General features: G+C 46.2%; 1 protein-coding gene across 1 annotated transcript in view; it reads right to left on the bottom strand.

The window, feature by feature from the left end:
* SLC7A5 (solute carrier family 7 member 5) overlaps window positions 1–15,737 on the bottom strand; it is a 41,232-nt gene extending 25,495 nt beyond the window's left edge. Inside the window, exons 1-2 of the mRNA XM_030023917.2 lie at window positions 15,009–15,737; window positions 1,425–1,550 (exon numbers count right to left, since the gene is read on the bottom strand). Coding sequence (XP_029879777.1) covers window positions 1,425–1,550; window positions 15,009–15,612 — 730 coding nt within the window. The 5' untranslated portion in view covers window positions 15,613–15,737. The remainder of the gene's footprint in view (window positions 1–1,424; window positions 1,551–15,008) is intronic.
* Window positions 15,738–18,383: the final 2,646 nt, after the last annotated feature.

Raw genomic sequence — 18,383 nt, 5'->3', positions numbered from 1 at the left:
TAAAAAGCTTCTGAGACAGAGGAGCATAGGATGCGTTTTTTTGTACAGAAGACTGAAACCTCTTATTGGTATAAGATACAAGTCTATGGAAACACCATGTATTTATAGCTGAGGAACCAGGGCAGAAAGTGACTCGCCCTCAACAAAAGAACAGTACAGAGGGAGGGAAGGTGATTCTGAAGATGCAATTTAAGATTATCATCTGCAAACAAAGAACAACTGTAAAGACCTTTTATTGCTAAAATGTTAAAGAACTAACAGAGATTTATGTTTCCTTACCCTTTTCCTTCTAAGAGAGAAAAAATGTTCAGCAAAGCAGCCTGGGGAGTTATGAAGAGGAAGGAGGTATATTTTATGATAAGCCCCAAACAATGTTCCTGTTGAGCATAGGCACTGAGCTGGAAGAAAATAAAACCTTTGATAAAGCAAGAAATTCTGCAAAGACAGCACTGGCTCCCATAGCTGAGACAAGAATTAAAAAGACGCATGTGCACACACAAACACACACACACACTTGCCAGTACAGAGACAGGCGGGATTATCTATAGTCTTTTATCCACATTTAACAAATAGGGCCTGTACTGTTCTCTAAGAAAAGTTTATTTTCACAAAACTTGCAGAAAAAAAGCACACAGTAAAGCCTATCTGTGTGGATTAGTTAATCAGATGGCTTGGAACAAAATATCTCCCTAGGTTTGAGAGGATTTTAAGTGGGCATGAAGAAAACAAGCAAAAACACCAGAAAATTTGCTTCACCTTCCCATTTTTATCTTCTTTTTTAGATGCTAGTTGACAGACATGCATGCTGGTGTCAGCTGAGAGCCCTAATATCACCGTTCGTCACGCGGTTTCTGCAGCCTTGCCTGACCCAGGCATCCCTGTGTGACCCCATGGACTTGATCAAGCTATTCCACACCTGAAGCAGGAAGAAGGGAAATGTACAGGGGCAGTTTGTGAAAGAATGAAAATTACCGGGGGTTGGTTTGCACGTGCAGATACTTCTCTACCAGCAAATGGCCATGACCAGCCATCAGTTACAGAAAGACTTCCGAGAGCCATAGCACCAAAATTTTCATTCCCTGTAGACTTGGCAGCTCTGTAATCTCAAAGGGAGAGGGCACACAGTGACTACATTAAGTGGAAAAGACCTTGGGTGGTATACGCTGGGTTCCGGTAGCATGAAATCAAGTATAACTTCAGCAAGGTAAATACAAAATCTCACAAATAAAATGCACAAAAGGACTCAGCCTTTTACAAAGTGTGAGCTGAAGTATCACCCAAGCATGCAAGAGAACAAAAGACATTTGTAAAGCACTTCTGCTAGCTCTGAAATGCTTAGGTTAGGACTCTTGGGCTTTATCCCCAATTCCCAGATTCTGCTTTAACTGCACACCACCCTCAAAAGAAAAAGGAAATATACTCACCCTTTGCAAGCTGCACGAAGCCAAGAATGATGATCAGAGCCAGCGCCAGCAGTTTTGCCGCAGCAAAGGCATCCTGAACACGAGTAGCAGCTTTCACGCTGTAGCAGTTCACTGCTGTGAGGAGCACTAAGGGAAATGGACAAGAAGAGACACATCAGTTTTCCCGGAAACACTGAAAATGCAAAACAAATTATGACAACTTGGCCTTTGCTTTTTGCTAAAACTTAAGCAAACAGAAAGAGTCTCTTCCTAAAATAGAAATTTTTCAAAAGCAAGGCTCTGCAGCCACACACTTCTCTATTCTGTTTTTCATTTTGGCAACAGGTGGTTTGAATAGTGCGTACGCTCCTTGGGACAAGGAACTGTCCTGCTGCATCGGGAAGTACACTTCTGAGGGCTTATAAATAAAAGCGCTTCCTGCAACCATTAGCATCAAAGCGCTTGGCTGCAACCCCTGTTAAGTCGATCTAATGTAACGCTGCTGTTGTGTGAAAACACCATAGAAACGTCAGGACAAGCTTCCAGAGCTGATATATAGTTATTTGTATAACAATAGCAGCTAAAAGCCTATGGGGGCCATACCCTGGCTGCCCACTCCATAAACAGAAAGGAGGAGATGTCTCTGTCCTGACGCATTCGGCGAGCTATGAGACCAACAACATCTCGGGAAACCCTCATCCTCTGCCTGCCCCGCTCGACCAGTGGTGCCAGGGACGCTGGTGCAGGCTTTCGGAGATGCCCACCAGGGCTGCCCACCGCGGTGATGGAAGAGAGGGCTGCACAGAGCGGGCCAGCGCAACGGCTCAGATTCGCTCTTGGACTTGATCGTGCTGCCTCCCCGTGCAGCGTTTTGCTTGCCAGGAAGCTCCCACTACCTACAAATTGCTCAGCGGTTAATGCAATAAACAAAGCCTTATTTCCTACCTTTTTTTGCCCTTGTTCCCCCATCACCCTCCTCTATTGCCCGCTCCTGCCGCTATTCAGTCTGGCACTCCTACCAGGCGAGGGACAGCACAAACCAGGGCTTGGCTAAAGCCCTAAAGCTGCTGACCGGCCGAATTTCACCTGCTTCAGAGAAAATAATGGCTAAAACCTTTATCGCTCTTCCAAGTCACTTACTATTTTCGTGCCCTGCTCGCTCCCCAGAGCCTGTTGCTTGTTATAGAGATGGGCAAATGTCATGCAGAGAACGACAGTGCCCCACATGCTGGGTACCCTCCCCTCTTCCTCCTCTCCCTTGCACCAAGCCACCCCTCACTGCTTCCACACCAGCTTGTCACCAGTGCCCGGAGCCGACCGGTCACCGAGCAGCTCGGGGAGGAGCAGAACTCAACCTTTCTTCCTCAGCTGGAGGCTTTTCCCTGCGGGATCGTTTCCAGGCTGGCCTCTGCCCTCATGGCAAAGGCTCTTTCCCACATCCTGCGGCTCATTTTCACAGGACTCCGCTGCCTCGGCCAGAGCCAAACAGCTGCTCCCCAAAATACTCAGCTCAGATGCAGATCACCCTTTCCCAAGGTTACGAGCTGTATCTACACTCACAGTTTAAAGCCCAGAGCATCTGAGGTAGATATTTCAGCCTTAATGAAACCCCCAGAGATAAGAGGGGGCTCAGCAGCACCTTCACCAGGTCACCAATCTCTCCAGGAGATTGCCAGTGGAGACTTTGGCCACAAGCCTGACATGGGGCTGAGCCACACGGGGTGCTTCAGAACGGGGCGGGAGGAAGGCGATGGATAAAGGTGGGAGGCAGAAATACCGCTAGTCAGCTTGGTTACTGCCCAACAAGAGCACCCAGCGCCTTAAGACCCTCAACACATGCAGAGCATCACAGGGAAAACCACGACGCACCCCTGTTCTGAAGCAAGGTTACCTCCCGACTACAGACCAGTATCCAGCCGAGCGTACACGTGCACGCGAAGGACGCGGGCACCAGCACAGCGTGTATTCACTACCTCACCTCCAACGTGAGACGGCTGCACGGGACTGGCAGTGCAAACTGCCTTTGCTCTCCAGCTTGCAGCAGGACCACGCACCGGAGCTGCTCACATCTCGTCAGCTCGGAGCAAAGGCACGTTCCCGCAGCCTCGTACCCTGCCTCCCAGCAAGGGCACAATAAACTGCAAACTAAGAAAACCGTGGGAGGAGGAAGGAGTATTTGGGCGTTTAAAAGGGTCTTACTGGCTCACTGCCACCCTGCATCCTGCCCTGCCCCTGTGGGAAAGCAACTGCATTAGTAAGAGTTCAGGGAATCGCGCACAGAGCCCACACCAGAGCTGGGAATAGCCTTCCTGGAATATGTGGCCACAGACAGGCTCAGACATACCTACGGGCTGGCTTCAGAGAGCTCAGTCTTCAGGGACTGCACTATCCGGGTCTGACAGCAACGATTAGACTTCACATTCCCGCTCGAGCGGGTGCCGAGAGGGACAGGACTTCCCCGTGACTCAGAGCCCACGCAGGCAAGAAGGGACACGAGTTGCATCGTTCATTCACAGGGGTCTGAGAGCCACAGCACAACAGCAATATGCGTCAGGCCGAGAGGATTTAAGTGGCCATATATTGCACAGCTAAAGGCTGCTTGTACGGGATCTTTAGGCAGGGAAGGGCAAAGCCGGTCCCGGTGCAGCAGACTGCACGTCCCAGAATACGATGCCTGCTTTCAGGATCATTGGCTCCCCCCCACCACCCCCAAACCCCTAGGATCTAGTGTCATCTCAATACAAGAGCATTTGAAGTTTGGAGAAATGGAAGAGTTGGACGTCTTCGCAAAGAAAAGCACGTGATCCGATATATCCTACAAGAATGAAAGCCAGAAGTAAAGAAGGAATTTCAGATTCACTTTTTTTGGTATCAAGCCCCTTTGGCACTTTGGGGGTGTCTGAGCATTTGGAGTGGGTGAGACTGAAATGACCCAGAGCTGTTTTCATCGGGAAGGACAGCCCCGCACAGGTCACAGGACAGCACGAGCTGGGCTTTGGCTGACCTGCTTCGGCACACGGCCGAAAGCAAGCAGCGAGGAACCGTGCCGAAAAACCTGCCCCACCGCCTCCCCAACATGTAACCCCCTGTTCCAGGGCCCCTCCACCCCATGCTGTTCAGGGGAGATAAGGTGCATCTAATTAGAAAGACACGGCATGCCCGGGCTTGGAGGCTTTTCAGCATCAAGCATCAAGTCCAGCCCTGTCCAGATATACAGGCGAGGAGAATATAAAGGGTAGCAAGGTCAATTTACAGGATGTCTGTGCTACAGGGGGGAGGTGAGGGGGAGAGACGAAAACACAGGGAAATATCACTAAGCACATATCACAATTCGTCTGCTAAAAGCACCTCTAGCGAATCCCAATAGGGAGGATGGGGAGGGAACCCAGGATCCAGGATTCACTTCGACCAGCAATTACGCTAAAAATAGAACTCTCCTTGTTTACAGAGGGATATTTAAAGGATGAGCTAACGCATCTAAAAGCACCCTTTTCCCGTTAGTGAAGACAGCCCTTAGAGGTGTGACAGTGACATTCCCTTCCCCATTTAGGCATTCTGTTTCTTTGACAATAGCTGCTTCAGCCTCCACATTAAATACTGACTTTCTCAGGGCTGTTTTTCATGTTCTGGTTCCGTACAGAGTCTGCTGGATGGACTGTGGGATGGTGGTGGTGTACATAAAAGGCAAAAGCTTTCTACGCAGTCCAAAACTGAAAAGCAACGGAAGTGACTGTATTCAGCCCTTAAAAACATATCACTGCCAGACAAACGGGCTCAGTAAAAATAAGAAAACACTTGGGGTCAGAGACTCTGAACAGGGCCGAGAGCTTCCTCCACGCCAGTCATGATTCAGAGCCCTTCGAGTCACAATCTCTCTGCTTTGCTTTTTCCCACCACGTAATAATATTTGTCTTTCCTAAAGGAGCGTGGTGGAGTTACTACACTTACATGCTTTCAACATAGGAAGGGCTAAAAAAAACCCAGCCTCACCCACCAGAAAGAATCCTACAGACACCAAAACGAAAAGACAGACTGAGTACTATTTCAGTAAAACTCGAAGACAAATTCCAGTGGCTGCTCAACTTCTCAGGAGAGCGGAGGGCTAGGGTTTCTTAAAGCACAAAGTTTTATTCCTTTGATCCGAGATGCTACCCTGCGAAGCAGGGGCTGCGGGACTCCTCCTGGCACCGCTCCGTTCACCTCGGATGAACTGCTCCACAGGAACAACGGGGGAAAGCTGCACAGCCACAGCTTTGCTATGAATCAGGGCAAGGATACGATGCAGGGAAAGATCAGACTGCGCTGCCTTCATTTCTGCCAACACCTTTCCTAAGGCTACAGCCACCGGCTGTTGTCAGACGCCAGCTATGCAGAGAGGCAGTCCTTTAGTGTGACCCATCGGAGCCGTTCTCGGGATTCATTCTAGGAATACGGATTTCAGCACGACCTGACACGACAGTCTGTCTGATCCAGCAGCCCCTCTCCAAAGGCTTTACATAATTGGGATAATAGGAGCTAGAAAGCTGCAATGATTGCAGATGTAAGAGGGGGTACTTTTATTTATTTACTTATTACTCCTGGCAGATAGTAGGAAAGATACTGGTTTGTGACTGCTGTAGAGAGAACATGTCCGCAAGGTGCTGCTCACCCCTCCATTTCTTCTGGTGACTGCTCTCGCCTAGCTGAGGGTGAGCTTCATTTCAAGATACTCAGGCCACAGGGGAAGCCAGAGGCTTTGAAAGAGAAATTTGGCTTTCTAAAGACACCAGCGGGTCTGGCTTCAATTATTTACTCTGTCCTAGTAGTCCCAGCTGGCTTTAGGCATGTCACTTAAGCTGCTCCGCTGGCACTCACCTGCACAGTCAGGTAATTCCCCCATTACTGATAGGAACCAAGGATAAACTGACTAATACAACATAGGATCCAGAACCTTGACCCTCCGCAATTCACATTTTATGGCAATATTTGTTTGAACTCAAGTTCCAAGATCCCTCCCAAACATGATTTCTAGATGACAATAGGAATAAATCCCTACGAAGCAGGCACAGAAAGGGATCATGACAATCTCCACATAGAACAAGTCCATGACAAACACACTATGAGTAACAACAGCTCCTGTGTCTACAAAGGAAAGGCAGGATGTAGTAAAGCTGCCCTGCGGGCATGTGGTTCTGCCCAAAGAAAACAGTATGTGAATGGAGCCCTAATACAGGTAAACCGGGACTTGGCATTTATGATGCAACAGTCTTGGCAACTGTCCTATAGAAAAAGGCAGGGCTGCAGCTTTCCCGGGTAATGGAAGGTGGCCATGGATCGGAGATGGAGTAAAGACAGTGCTCAGGGAGGCTTTGTTTGGGGGGAAAAAAAAAAAAAAAAGGAAACAAACAAGCAGCCGATCCACAGCTCTGCGAACTTGTCCTCATTCACAGGGGAAAAAAGGATCCAATTCCAGCACTGTATGTAACTTGCTGACGGAGTGACAGGAGTTTGCTCAACCCAAGATCTTTAGCAGCTTTTCAGGTGAAACATTTCTGAAATGAGTGTAGGAATTCTTGAGGTACTGGCACAGCTGCCTTCATGCCGCATGTGAGGTTACATATCTTGGGAGCCTTGCACAATGTCACTTTTGTCCTTTATTTCATCTCCTACAGGTTTTCCCGGTCTTGACCTTTAGTGCTTCCTATATAATTCAGTATACACCTCTATAACAAGGATAAATGTGTGTAAATAGCTTGCGTTAAAGAAGTAAACTCAATTAACTTGCTGCACTTTACCCATGGATTCCTATTCGTGGTATTACAGAATGAGAATGAAAATGCATAGTAGGGTAGGGAACGTGTGGAAAGAAAGGGGAAGAACAAAGGGAAATCCTCCACCTCAGCTTCCCCACCAGGAAAACGGGGACGGTAACACTGTCCACACACAGAGGATAAATCATGCAGTGATTCCTGTTCGTAACTCACACATTTCCAAACCGCCTAGCCTTGTAAGACGATGCTTCCATTTACCATCTGCCGCTGGACCATGTCGATTTTCTTTTCACAATTACTTTCAGAACAGTTCTCAGCTCCTTTCCATTTCCCCATCCTCCAGCAAAGGCTGCTCCTTTCACTCATAAAGTGCAGGTGATGGACGAGCAGTTTTCTCTTCTACCAAAGATGGTACAAACAGGTTTCACACAGAGACAAGACAAACTGAGCCCATGGCCACCAAGAAACAAACCACAGGGATGACAGCAGTACATGGCACGGACACAAAATGTCCACATGCTTTAACGAGAACTGCTGCCTAAGCTCACAAGAGGTTAGACGCACTGAAAATAAAGAGTTATTCCACACAGTACAAATAAGGAATTATGCTATATTGACTACAGTGGTTTAAATGCATGGGAAAACTCAATGCCTTAACTATTCACTGAGGCCAAAAATTACCCACTTTATATTCAGGTGGCTGTGATGCCACAGCATCTTCCAATAGTCTCAGGTGTCTATTTCTAATAGCACAATCTAATATGAGACATACATATAAGGACATAGACACAAAATGGTTAGGGAAATTTCAACCTGATAAGTATTGAGTGAAGACTTGTGCCCTGCAAGGTGGTAAAGAGAAAAAGCAGAAGGAAAAACTTTGCAGATATTTCTTCAAGGACAAGTCCCTGGAGAAACTTAACAGCCAGGGCAATCAGTCTGTAGAAGGGAAACAGTACCACATGAGCCTGTTGGAAAGGAGCACTTGGCCCCAGAGCAAATGTGTCTCTACTAAAATCAACTTATAATAATAAACATACCTGGCAACCATTTACAATTTCCTTGTTATTTTTCTTCCCAAAACAGCAGTGCTGAGGAATCAGGGAACGGGTGCATCAACAAGCGACAGGTAAAAGGAAAGGGTGCCCTACCACTGGAGTGCAAGAAAAGGGATCGCCTCCAGACCCAGCCCCTAACTGAGACCATGAGCTCTGGACGTCTCCAACAAATGGCCGCAGACACCCTGAACGTGCCGCAGCTCCGTCTCTCTTCCAATTCCAGGAAGCCCCTGTGCTGAAACAGGCTCGGAGCTGGGAGCCAGAGAAGTTAGTGCAAAGCGGGATGATGCTAGCATTTCATCATGTAGCACGGAACCCAGAAGTACCCACACCCTCAAGTTTCCAGAATTCTGCAAGAATATATTAACAAGCACTTACTTGCCATCTCTCTCTCAAAAGCTGTGCCAACCAGTGCGGCACAGGCAGGGCCAAAAGGCAGCACCAGGACTGCCCGGAGGAAGAGCTCAGTGAAGAATTTCACGCTTTGCAGATACTGCAGAGGCTGGATCTCAAGCCTATATAAATGCACCCATCGTTTTGGAACCAAGGTTCTGTAGTGACAGTGATACAGTTTACACTATTCAAATTGTGTGGTACATGAAAAACTACAAGGAATTTGTTAAGGTTAGGGGAGCTAACTGCTAGCTAATGGTAGGAGTTACTAATTTGTCTCCTTAGAAAGATGCTTGTGTTTTTACTGTCAAAGTTGCTAGATAACATGATGCAGCAATTCCACAAAACAGGTCATTTTACCACAGGAAGACAAACAAAATACAGACTTAGCAATAGGACAAAGAGGTATATTTCTTTCATTCCCAGCAAATTAAAAGGACCCCATAACTATCACAAGCTAAACGTCTTGTCCACCATGCCCACCTATGAAATATCTTCCTAACAGCAAACAACACTAATATTTTATGTGCACATTAAGCCCCACAGATGTATCACCACCCTTGCCAAGCAGATGGTCAGCTACTGCACCTGCAAAACATGGCATCTTACCTGGCCCACAACGATGTTACACTTATACAGAAGCACCTTCCCATAGACGTACTGAATTAGGTTCCACAAATCCAAAGGAAGGTGGCTGAACTTCAGCATGGAGTGCTAAATCCTGGGTCATGAACTTAGTGAAAAATTCCAGGCAGGTTTTAGTCTGAATGATGCCACCTATGCCATGCAGAGGGTCAGAATTCAGCTCCGCATGCTGGCTGGCAAGAAACTGCTTTCTTACCCGTTGCATTTGATCTACTGGCCACATCTGACACTGGGACGATGAGATTATTGGAATACTTGAAATACCTAGTGATGTTGCTTTGAATTAGACTGACCATGGAGAGTTTCTCTGAAAAAGCCTTCCCAATTTGTTGATGTCAGAAAAGAAAGACTCTGAAGGATCTCAGTTGTACTGTAAATCATTCAAATACAATAAAATTTAATGGGACATTTGTTGTAAGAGCCAAGAGAGAGATGCCAAGAAATGCAGTAGTTGCTTGCTGTGTTTCAAGAGTCCTCCAAACCTTCATCCATTTCAGGAGTTCTGCTAGTGTCAGAGGCTGTTTTCATTAATGCTACTCTCTCTAATTATATGCGGATTTAAAAAAGCAACCTCAGTCTTGCAACATTAGCCAGACAGCAGGGATTCTACGAAGACCCCTTCCTTCCACTCTGGTCAAACAACTGCATATTTACTGATACAGCTTAGTCATTTAATCTACCTTTCTGGAGGAGGAGGAAAAAAAAAAAAAAAAAAGTCTTCAAAGCTTCACACCCTGCTTGTCCTAGCAGATTAATTCCAAGTAGCAATGCTGCAGAATAAACCCATCTTAAACAGACAAGCGTAACACGTATTTTGTCTTTGCCTTGCTTACCATCTAATACCTGATGAGTTGAAAATCTACCCATAGCTTCACTTTAAACAGCTGGTCAAACAGCCAAACTTGTCAGGTTTAAAGTAAAACCTTAATACCAAATAAAGATGTTCCTGCTTTCAACATATGTGATTTCTAGTTGAAATGCTGACACTGAATATTCACTTATGGACTACGGCTATAATTTGGCAAGCGTTCAAGGCATGTGTTCATACACTTTTGCCAAACCCTGGATTCGATGCCATTCTCCTCCTCTAACACACAATGTACTCAGGGGGGTGTCAGGCACTTACGCTTCTGTCTGACATGTGCTATTAGATATGACTGAACTCTGCACTGACTGCTACTAATTCTTCCACTATTAGGCTGTTCATAACGAAAGAGACAAATGGGAAATATGTGATCATTTTACTGGAATTCTGTGCTTGCAAGAGGAGTGCCCAAAATAATATTTCACAAGCAGCAATGGAAGGCTAAAGAAATTTTAAAGAAGATTAAAATACTGTAGCTTTGGAAGTAGCAGATATTGCTGCAGCATTATTGGGGTTATTAGTGCCAGATTAGCATATATAATTAACAAGTGATAAAAGGCTTCAGAAGCTAACAATCAAACCACTGATTTGACATTGAAGATCAAGAGTAAAATTACATGCAACTGGCAGGGCTTCTCAAGCTTCTGTGGAGCAGATTATATTGTCAAGAAATAAGTAAATTACAGAACAACCTGTTACGTAGCACACAGGGCGTGTGTGGCAAGCTGCATATAAGAATGTGTATAGAAAGAACAGTTCAGGCACTTGTGAAACACCAAGCAGCATTATCCCTTGTCTCCCTTATCTACAGGGAATTTACTGTACTACAATTTAAAGACCTCTCGCATGTAGGAAATCTGCAAATTAACAGGTGGAAAAAAGGAATATGCACGTTACCTTTAACTGGGCAATTTGAAACTTTCTATCTTTGAGCCATCTCTAGAACATACACTGTGTATTAGGTTGTGCTCTGTGATTTTTTTCAATGATTTTTGTTAAGATTTATCAGTTCACATTTAAGAAATGTTAACACAAGTGGCAGCCAGCTGTAAAAAGAGAATCTGACCCATTCGCACTGTAAGACATCAGGGCTGCATTTCAACTGGATGCTGTTCCGCGTCACTGTTCAGGCTGCTACCTGGACACCACCTCTTCAATGGGAAAAAAAGACAGGATTGAACAGTTTTACATAATCCCGCTTCTGCTATGTGAAGGTGGTCCTGCAACATACACAAACAACAAGTTCTTTCAAAACTACACTTGCTACCTAAATATTTTTAATTCAAAGTCAAAATATATTGTAGAAAATCACAGAAAAAGATACAAGTATGTTGGAAGTGCAGTGCGAATGTACGTTCCACTGTGATGCTTCCTCAAGAGAAAAAAAGAGGAGCCGACAACAAATAGCATGGATTCTCATTTATCTACATAGCTTCAAATGTGCACCTGAGACAGAGTACAGAATCCTTAGTAGTTTAAGCCTTTGCTATGTACAATACTGATACTGTAACGCAGATGTCATCAAATATGCAAAGTCAGGACCTAGTAGCTGTCCCTCCATCCTCTACAGAAGGGGTAAAATTGGTTTAGATGAGACCATATTTGGGGGAATTCAAATTATTGTTGGGTTTTCACACATATGTACAAATTCTCAGTTTCATGAACTTCAACTTTTTCCTGTTCAAAAATGCTTGGATACCAGGTGGACTTTGTGTTTGTTATCCCTTAGCATTTGCTTTTATGATTTATCAGTTCTAAAAGTATCAGCCACCCAATCTTACAGGTAAAATAACACGCTGTTTATGAGTTACCCAAGTAACTCACAGCCTGAAAAGAGTTAAGCCAAACCACCTGCAAATTCTTACAACTAGGGAGCACTGGCTGTTTTGCGGTGAACATAAAATAAGCCACGCTAACGATGAACAGCTTGACCCATCTTGCTACAGGAAGACTTCCCTGTAGTGAATTCCCACACTTCTATTTGGCAACCTTAATAAGCATTCATGTTGTCTTACGGAAGAAGTAGTCTTGCATACTAACTGTCTGTAGATTACAATCTTGATAGCAAAAAATACCTATTTGTAGTTAAATTCTACTTACCACCCACCTTGCTTTCCTGAGCACCGTAAGAGGAACAAAATTCCCTATTCCAACTATTTTTTCTTTCTTTCGAGACTGTGATTTATTTAGATTGTCTTAATGCCTAGGAATTCAATTTCTGTACTTCATGGCGGCAAATAGCGAACAACACATTATTTATTCAACTGTTCAACACCAGTAACACTCAAAGTGGAAACAAGTAACTTTTGTTACTTCTCCACTTGCTAGAAACCATGCAGCCAATTGCATTTTATGTTGAGATACAAATTTTGCAGAGAATACAGCTGGTACTGTTCTAGAGGGCTGGGTATTGGCTACATAGTAAGTCAACTGTATTCCAGTCTGGGGCCCCAAATTCCCCTATTGCTTGCTAAACTGTTCTTCCCCTCTTTGAGATAACTTGTTAATGTATGCTTTAGAGCGTATGCACAAATTGGCCATTTTTCCTACCCTAGGGCTCTTGAAAAAAATAAATATCTCACTAGGTAGGGGTATGTTTGGAACAACCATGTAACAAAGCTGCTTCTTAGTCCATAGAAGTTTTGTGTGACTTGGTAAGTCCTTGGTCCAGATTGACTTCATTTATTGTTCCTAGTTCATGATGTGGTTTTGGCACCAGACAGTCAAAAAACTAACTCCAAAAATCAAAGTTACAGAAAACTAACTTGCTGAAGGCAATGCATGATGAACTAACCTTTTGTAGCGAAGGAGACAAACAAAAATTTAACCCAAAGCATAAACAAAATAGTAGCCAGCGGTGTAGGAGGGGGAGTAGAGTTTAAAGAAGAAACACATGGAAATGACGCAGATTTGTAGAACTAGCAACTCTTTCCTTGGCATTTCAAGATAAAGGTTCAAGAACAAGTTCTGCTTCAGGAAAACTACTAATTGCTAGCAAAAGAAAGTTGGAGACACATTACTTACTGGAGAAGCATAAGAGGGAATGAGACCTGGCATCAAGAAATTTCATACTGCAAACCACCCTGTCACTAAACAGATCTCACCAGGGGCAAGTCTACTTTACCTCTGTATTTGTTTTCTGATCAGTAAAATGGGAACACGGACACCTCATCCTACCTGTTTTGGGAAAGGTCCTGCAGACGAAAAGTTACTTATTACTAGAAACACGTTCTCAGAGGCTTTGCCAACTACAGTATGTTCTTGCACAGCAAAACTTTCACATAAAACAGTAAGAAAAGTCCATCTAATCAACGCTCTAATTCTGTTGGCTTCTCAGCAAAAAATGTGAATGCCACATGCGTGCATGCATGCATGCATGCCCCTTTTCTCTCTGTCACTGAAGAAACCATATTGCAGACTGGCAGGGAAGCTCTAAAACCAGATTTTTCACAAGACCCTACTTGAGGCAAGAAACCCATCAGCAGAACTATTTTCTAACCCTGCTACAGCTTTCTTAGTTGTGTAACTCTATTTCCTTAATATATGCACTCCACTTTGTTAAAAACTTGGATGGAAAGTCCACATGGCTGTCTACTTGCCATTATGTTCTTAAAAATTTATCTGGGGAATGAATAAGTTTCAATCATGCCCAAAGAAAAGTACAATTTGCTGCCCTGCCTGTGACATGTAACGTATCTACCAAAAACTCTTGTCAGTTTGCGTATGAAGACATTTACAGACAATATATCTTCCCGTAACGACCATGTGCTGCAACTTTTGAATGCCTGCGATCCTCAGAGGGTGAAGGAATCTAACACAATCTCCCTTTGGACAGCGCGAACAAGCAGACTTCTCTTCACAACCTCAAAATGAAAAAATAAAAAGATCAACTGATTGTAACTTCATACACCAAATAAATGCTTTATAAAGCCCTCACAAAAAATTATATCCTCTCCCAAGATACATCTTTACAATGGCACAAGAACTACCAGTGGAGTAGAACACAGATGGAATAGGAAATGAGGAGAGTAAGGCTGAAAATGGTCTTGTTTTTAAAGAATGAGGAACTTGGAACGGGATGACTTTGCAATCACCGGAGCAATGGAAAATGGGGCTTCACTGGCAAAACCGCAAACCTCAAAATACCAGAGAGACGATAAAAACGATAGCAGGAGAGAGTGATCTGTGGGCCATGGCAAACATCGGTAGCCCTAAATTCACCGCAGCCTGACTGAACTTCTCTGCAAGGCAACATCTCGTGAGATGTAATGTTTACTAGCAAAAAAAACCCACCCCCAAACCCCAGGTTTTGAGCACGGTATGAGCGCACATACAGCTGAGAAACATCTCAGAACTGGTGCTGAAAACAGCCAGGCACTGCAGCACAGGCCACATTCAGCACCAGCTAGCTGCTCATGACGGATAACTTCCCAACTGCACGTTATCCTCACCGATGTCTGCACATGAACGCCCATCCCAGCCACCGCAGCACCTCAGCACTGCAGGGCTGGCAAGGCGGATTCTACCCTGCCCGAACACACTCCCGCAGGAGGGCGCGACAAATCCCGCTCCAGCGCACGGGCAGAATACACGTTACGTTCATCACGCGCCGCTCGCTGCGTTGCCAGAAATCGGAGAGGCTCGCTAGCCCGTAACGGGCATTTTGGGATTTTTTTTGCTCAATTTACTTGGGATGGGGCCACACTTCCTACTCACGCTGTTCAAAACAGCCTGAAAAAACCCAGCACGCAGCCAGCGTAGCCCAGGAGAGACGGTGCATCTCCGACACAGCGACGGGCTCGAGGCAGCCAGCTGTTTGGGCAGACTTTTTGGGGAAGGCGAGCGATGGAGCCACGTGGGGGTAGCAGGACAGCAGGCACCTGCGGGTACTTACGGACACAGAGACAGGCCACCAGCTTGGCAGCTTCGTCGGGCACCGGGCAGGTGGGGAAGATGGGCTTGAGCAGGTAGGTGGCAAAGACCAGAGCCACGATGTACTGCGAGGAGGGCCGGATGATGAGCAGCTCTATCCAGAGCTTGAGGAAGGCGGGCAGGGAGCCGTACACCTCCAGCATGTAGGCGTAGTCCCCGCCGGATTTGGTGATGGTGGTGCCCAGCTCGGCGTAGCAGAGGGCCCCCACGATGGAGAAGGCCCCGCAGACGGCCCACACCACCAGCGACAACCCCGGCGAACCGGCCTCCCGCAGCACGCCGGTGGGGGTGACGAAGATGCCGGAACCGATGATGGTGCCCACGATGATGGCCACGCCGTTGAGCAACGTGATGGAGCGTTGCAGGGTCACCCCCTCTCCCTCGGCGGAGGCGCAGGGCGAGGGCGAGCGGGGACAACCGTTCTCCTGCGCCCCGCCGCCCGCCGCCTCCAGCATCTTCTCCATCGCCTGCTTCTCCTCCTCCTGCGCCAGCGAGGAGGCCGAGCCCGCCGGGCTCCTCTTCTTCACCGCATTGCTGCTGCCGTTGCCGCCGCCGCTGCCCGACATGGCGGCGCGGCGCGGAGCGGGGCGCGGAGCGGAGCGGAGCGGGGCGGCGGAGCGGGGCGGGCGCGGCGAGGCGCTCCGCCGCCACCACCATGCGGCCGCTCCTTTTGTTCCGCCGGCGGTGGGCGGCGTGCGGCGAGCGCCTCCCGCTTAGGCGGGGAGCGACGGCCTAGCCTCCTTCCCGGGGGGAGGAGGAGGAGGAGGAAGGGCGAAGGGAGGGGGGGTTGCAGTGCCCCCGGGAACCGGCGGGTCTCCCTCCAGGCGGGGGCGGCTGGCACGCCATTCCCCCCCCCCCCCACCCCGACCTTCCCTGCGCCCCAGCAGACCAAAGCGGCCCCCCCCACCGCCTCTACTACCCCCGGCTCCGGGGTACGGGGTGGGGGGGGGTCCTCGGTGTCAGCTGCCGGGAGGGGAAGCTGGTTGCCATTCATTCTCCTGCCTAGGCTGGGCTGTGTGTTCTCACGAAGGAGAACGGGTCTGCGTGTGCGTGCGTAAACCTGAAGTTCGTCTCCCAGTTTCGTGTCCCCCCCCGCACCCCCCCCGCCCCAGCCCCACCTGATTTTAGTGCACTTACTGGATGGATTCACACAAGCACAGGCTAAGGCCCCGTCGCTGCATCGCCTGCATTTCTGCAGAGGCACTGCAGAAATCTGCCTGTCGTTTTGGACGCCAAGATCACCAAAAAGACTTGTTTGCAAAAAAAAAAAAAAAAAAAAAAAAAAATCACCAATCTGGCAAAGCGTGCAGGCAAAATGAGCAACTTCGATCGCACTACCTCAACAAAGGCATAGGCTTCGCATCCAAGGGTACTTACTTGGATACTTGACAACAGTGCCTAAAGAGCCAATTCTTTAGCAAATTCAGACTCCCTCTTGCCCTTGCGGGATAGGAGATGAGTTCAGAGGCTAAAGCCTGGAACCTCTGATTCTCAACAACAATCCTTCCCGTTGAAAGGTGGAAGCGGTACCTTTGAGGAGCTGTTTCACAGCAAGCGATCAGTTGGTGTCACACAAGAACTTGTGCCCAAGCTCTGAAACCCAAGGTCAGTGTCCTTCCTCCCCGGACCATCCTCCTCCTTGCAAGTTTCAGACATGCTTCAGTACAGGCAGTAGGGTGCATCAGGAGGTTTTCTGCAAGATATCTCAGAGAAACGGGAGATCTGCATTCTGGGGAAAGATGTAACATTTTAGCAACATTTTCATTTAGCATTTTCAGGTACCTCACGCTGGTAATTGGCATCATGACTACTTCCAACCATTACAGGAAGCCTGAGCAGCCCCTTGAAGCACTAATCAGAACCTGACACCTAGTGGCTAGTAGCCACAACAGCCCAGAGGCTTAAAACGGTGGTGGTTCTCGATTTACAGAAGCATCCCTATTTAGGAAGAAAGCTTAGAATAAAATTACCTTTGCACCGAGCATGTTTTCCTAGTTTTCAAAGAGAAATGGGATCCTGAAGAGATTGCAAAGACTATGAAAATTAATTTACAAATAAACAGCAAAACATATTTATCACACAATTTTCCTGAAACCCCCAAAGACTTTCTTTAGCTTAACAGCTTAACATTAGCCCCATCACCGAGGCTATATGGCTATAGTCTAAAATGATTATTTCTCAAAGTAAGATTTACCCAACATTTACTTGTTACTGTTATTTCATACTTTATCCTAGGCAAAATGTTCACAGGACCACAAAATCAGAAAAAAACCAGGTACCTACAACATACGGGATTGTCTCTGTGTTGGCCTCATTACATCAGGATCCAGCAGACAGGATTGGAATTGAAATAAGATGTATGCTTCAGATATTTTCAGATAAATGCTCAAACTCAGTTGTATAGTTGGGTGAACAAAATCATTCACTGATGGATTTACTTCAGCAGTGCTCTAGACTAAGTTCTTACCTTAAGGCAAGTAAATTAACTGCTTGATGATTGGTGTTTTACACCTGGTATTAACCTAATTCACAGAAATTTCCATTAACTTTCACAAGAATGCGACCAAGTTATCTTCTTCTCTCTGCATCCAATTCTTCCAAAAGGGAATTTCTTAATAGACCGACAGCTAAGAATTTGCAGACTTCGGTCTCAGTTTTAACAGCATTTCCATTGGGAAATCCTGGGATCCAGTAGCAGTGGAATAGCAGGCACCAAACTGCCATATTTAAAGTCAACCACATACTTGACTGTCTTGCAAATTAATCAGAGTTAATTCTTCAACTGTTTCTCCATTTGTATTACTGAGAAAATACCTGCTTTGCAGTCACGGTGTTAGGGTGTGTTCATATCGTGCTTTGTATCTTCAAAGCACTTCACAAATGCTAAGTATTATTATCAGTTCTGACCATGAACATTAACTCTCTTCAGGCCCCCAAGTTATTCTGCAGAATCTTTGAAGACTATTTGATTATACAATCAGTTCTCCATATGCTAATACTCAGGCACTTCAGGTTTGTCACATCAAAAAGAAAGACGGAAAGAATTATTTGTCAGAAAGACAAATAATTACCAGTATCAGAAGTAAATTGGCCATTTGTTAGAAGTAATGTGTATGTTCTTAACCATTTATCGGAAAAGCTGCCTTGATCAAAATAAGACAGCCTGCTGGAACCAAATAAGCCATTTCTTGAGCAGACACCCCAACTACACTAATACACGAGCTTATAAGCTTTCTTGTTGGGTAAATGGAAGTGGTGGTAGCTTCTAGAACCCTTAAATAGTAAAAATAGTGGAGCTGGCCTCACTCTTAACCCATGCCACTCTTTCTTCAAACTG

This window comes from Aquila chrysaetos, chromosome 9, assembly GCF_900496995.4.
Source record: "Aquila chrysaetos chrysaetos chromosome 9, bAquChr1.4, whole genome shotgun sequence".
Classification (NCBI taxonomy): domain Eukaryota; kingdom Metazoa; phylum Chordata; class Aves; order Accipitriformes; family Accipitridae; genus Aquila; species Aquila chrysaetos.
This window is presented reverse-complemented; position numbering and strand designations above follow the sequence as displayed.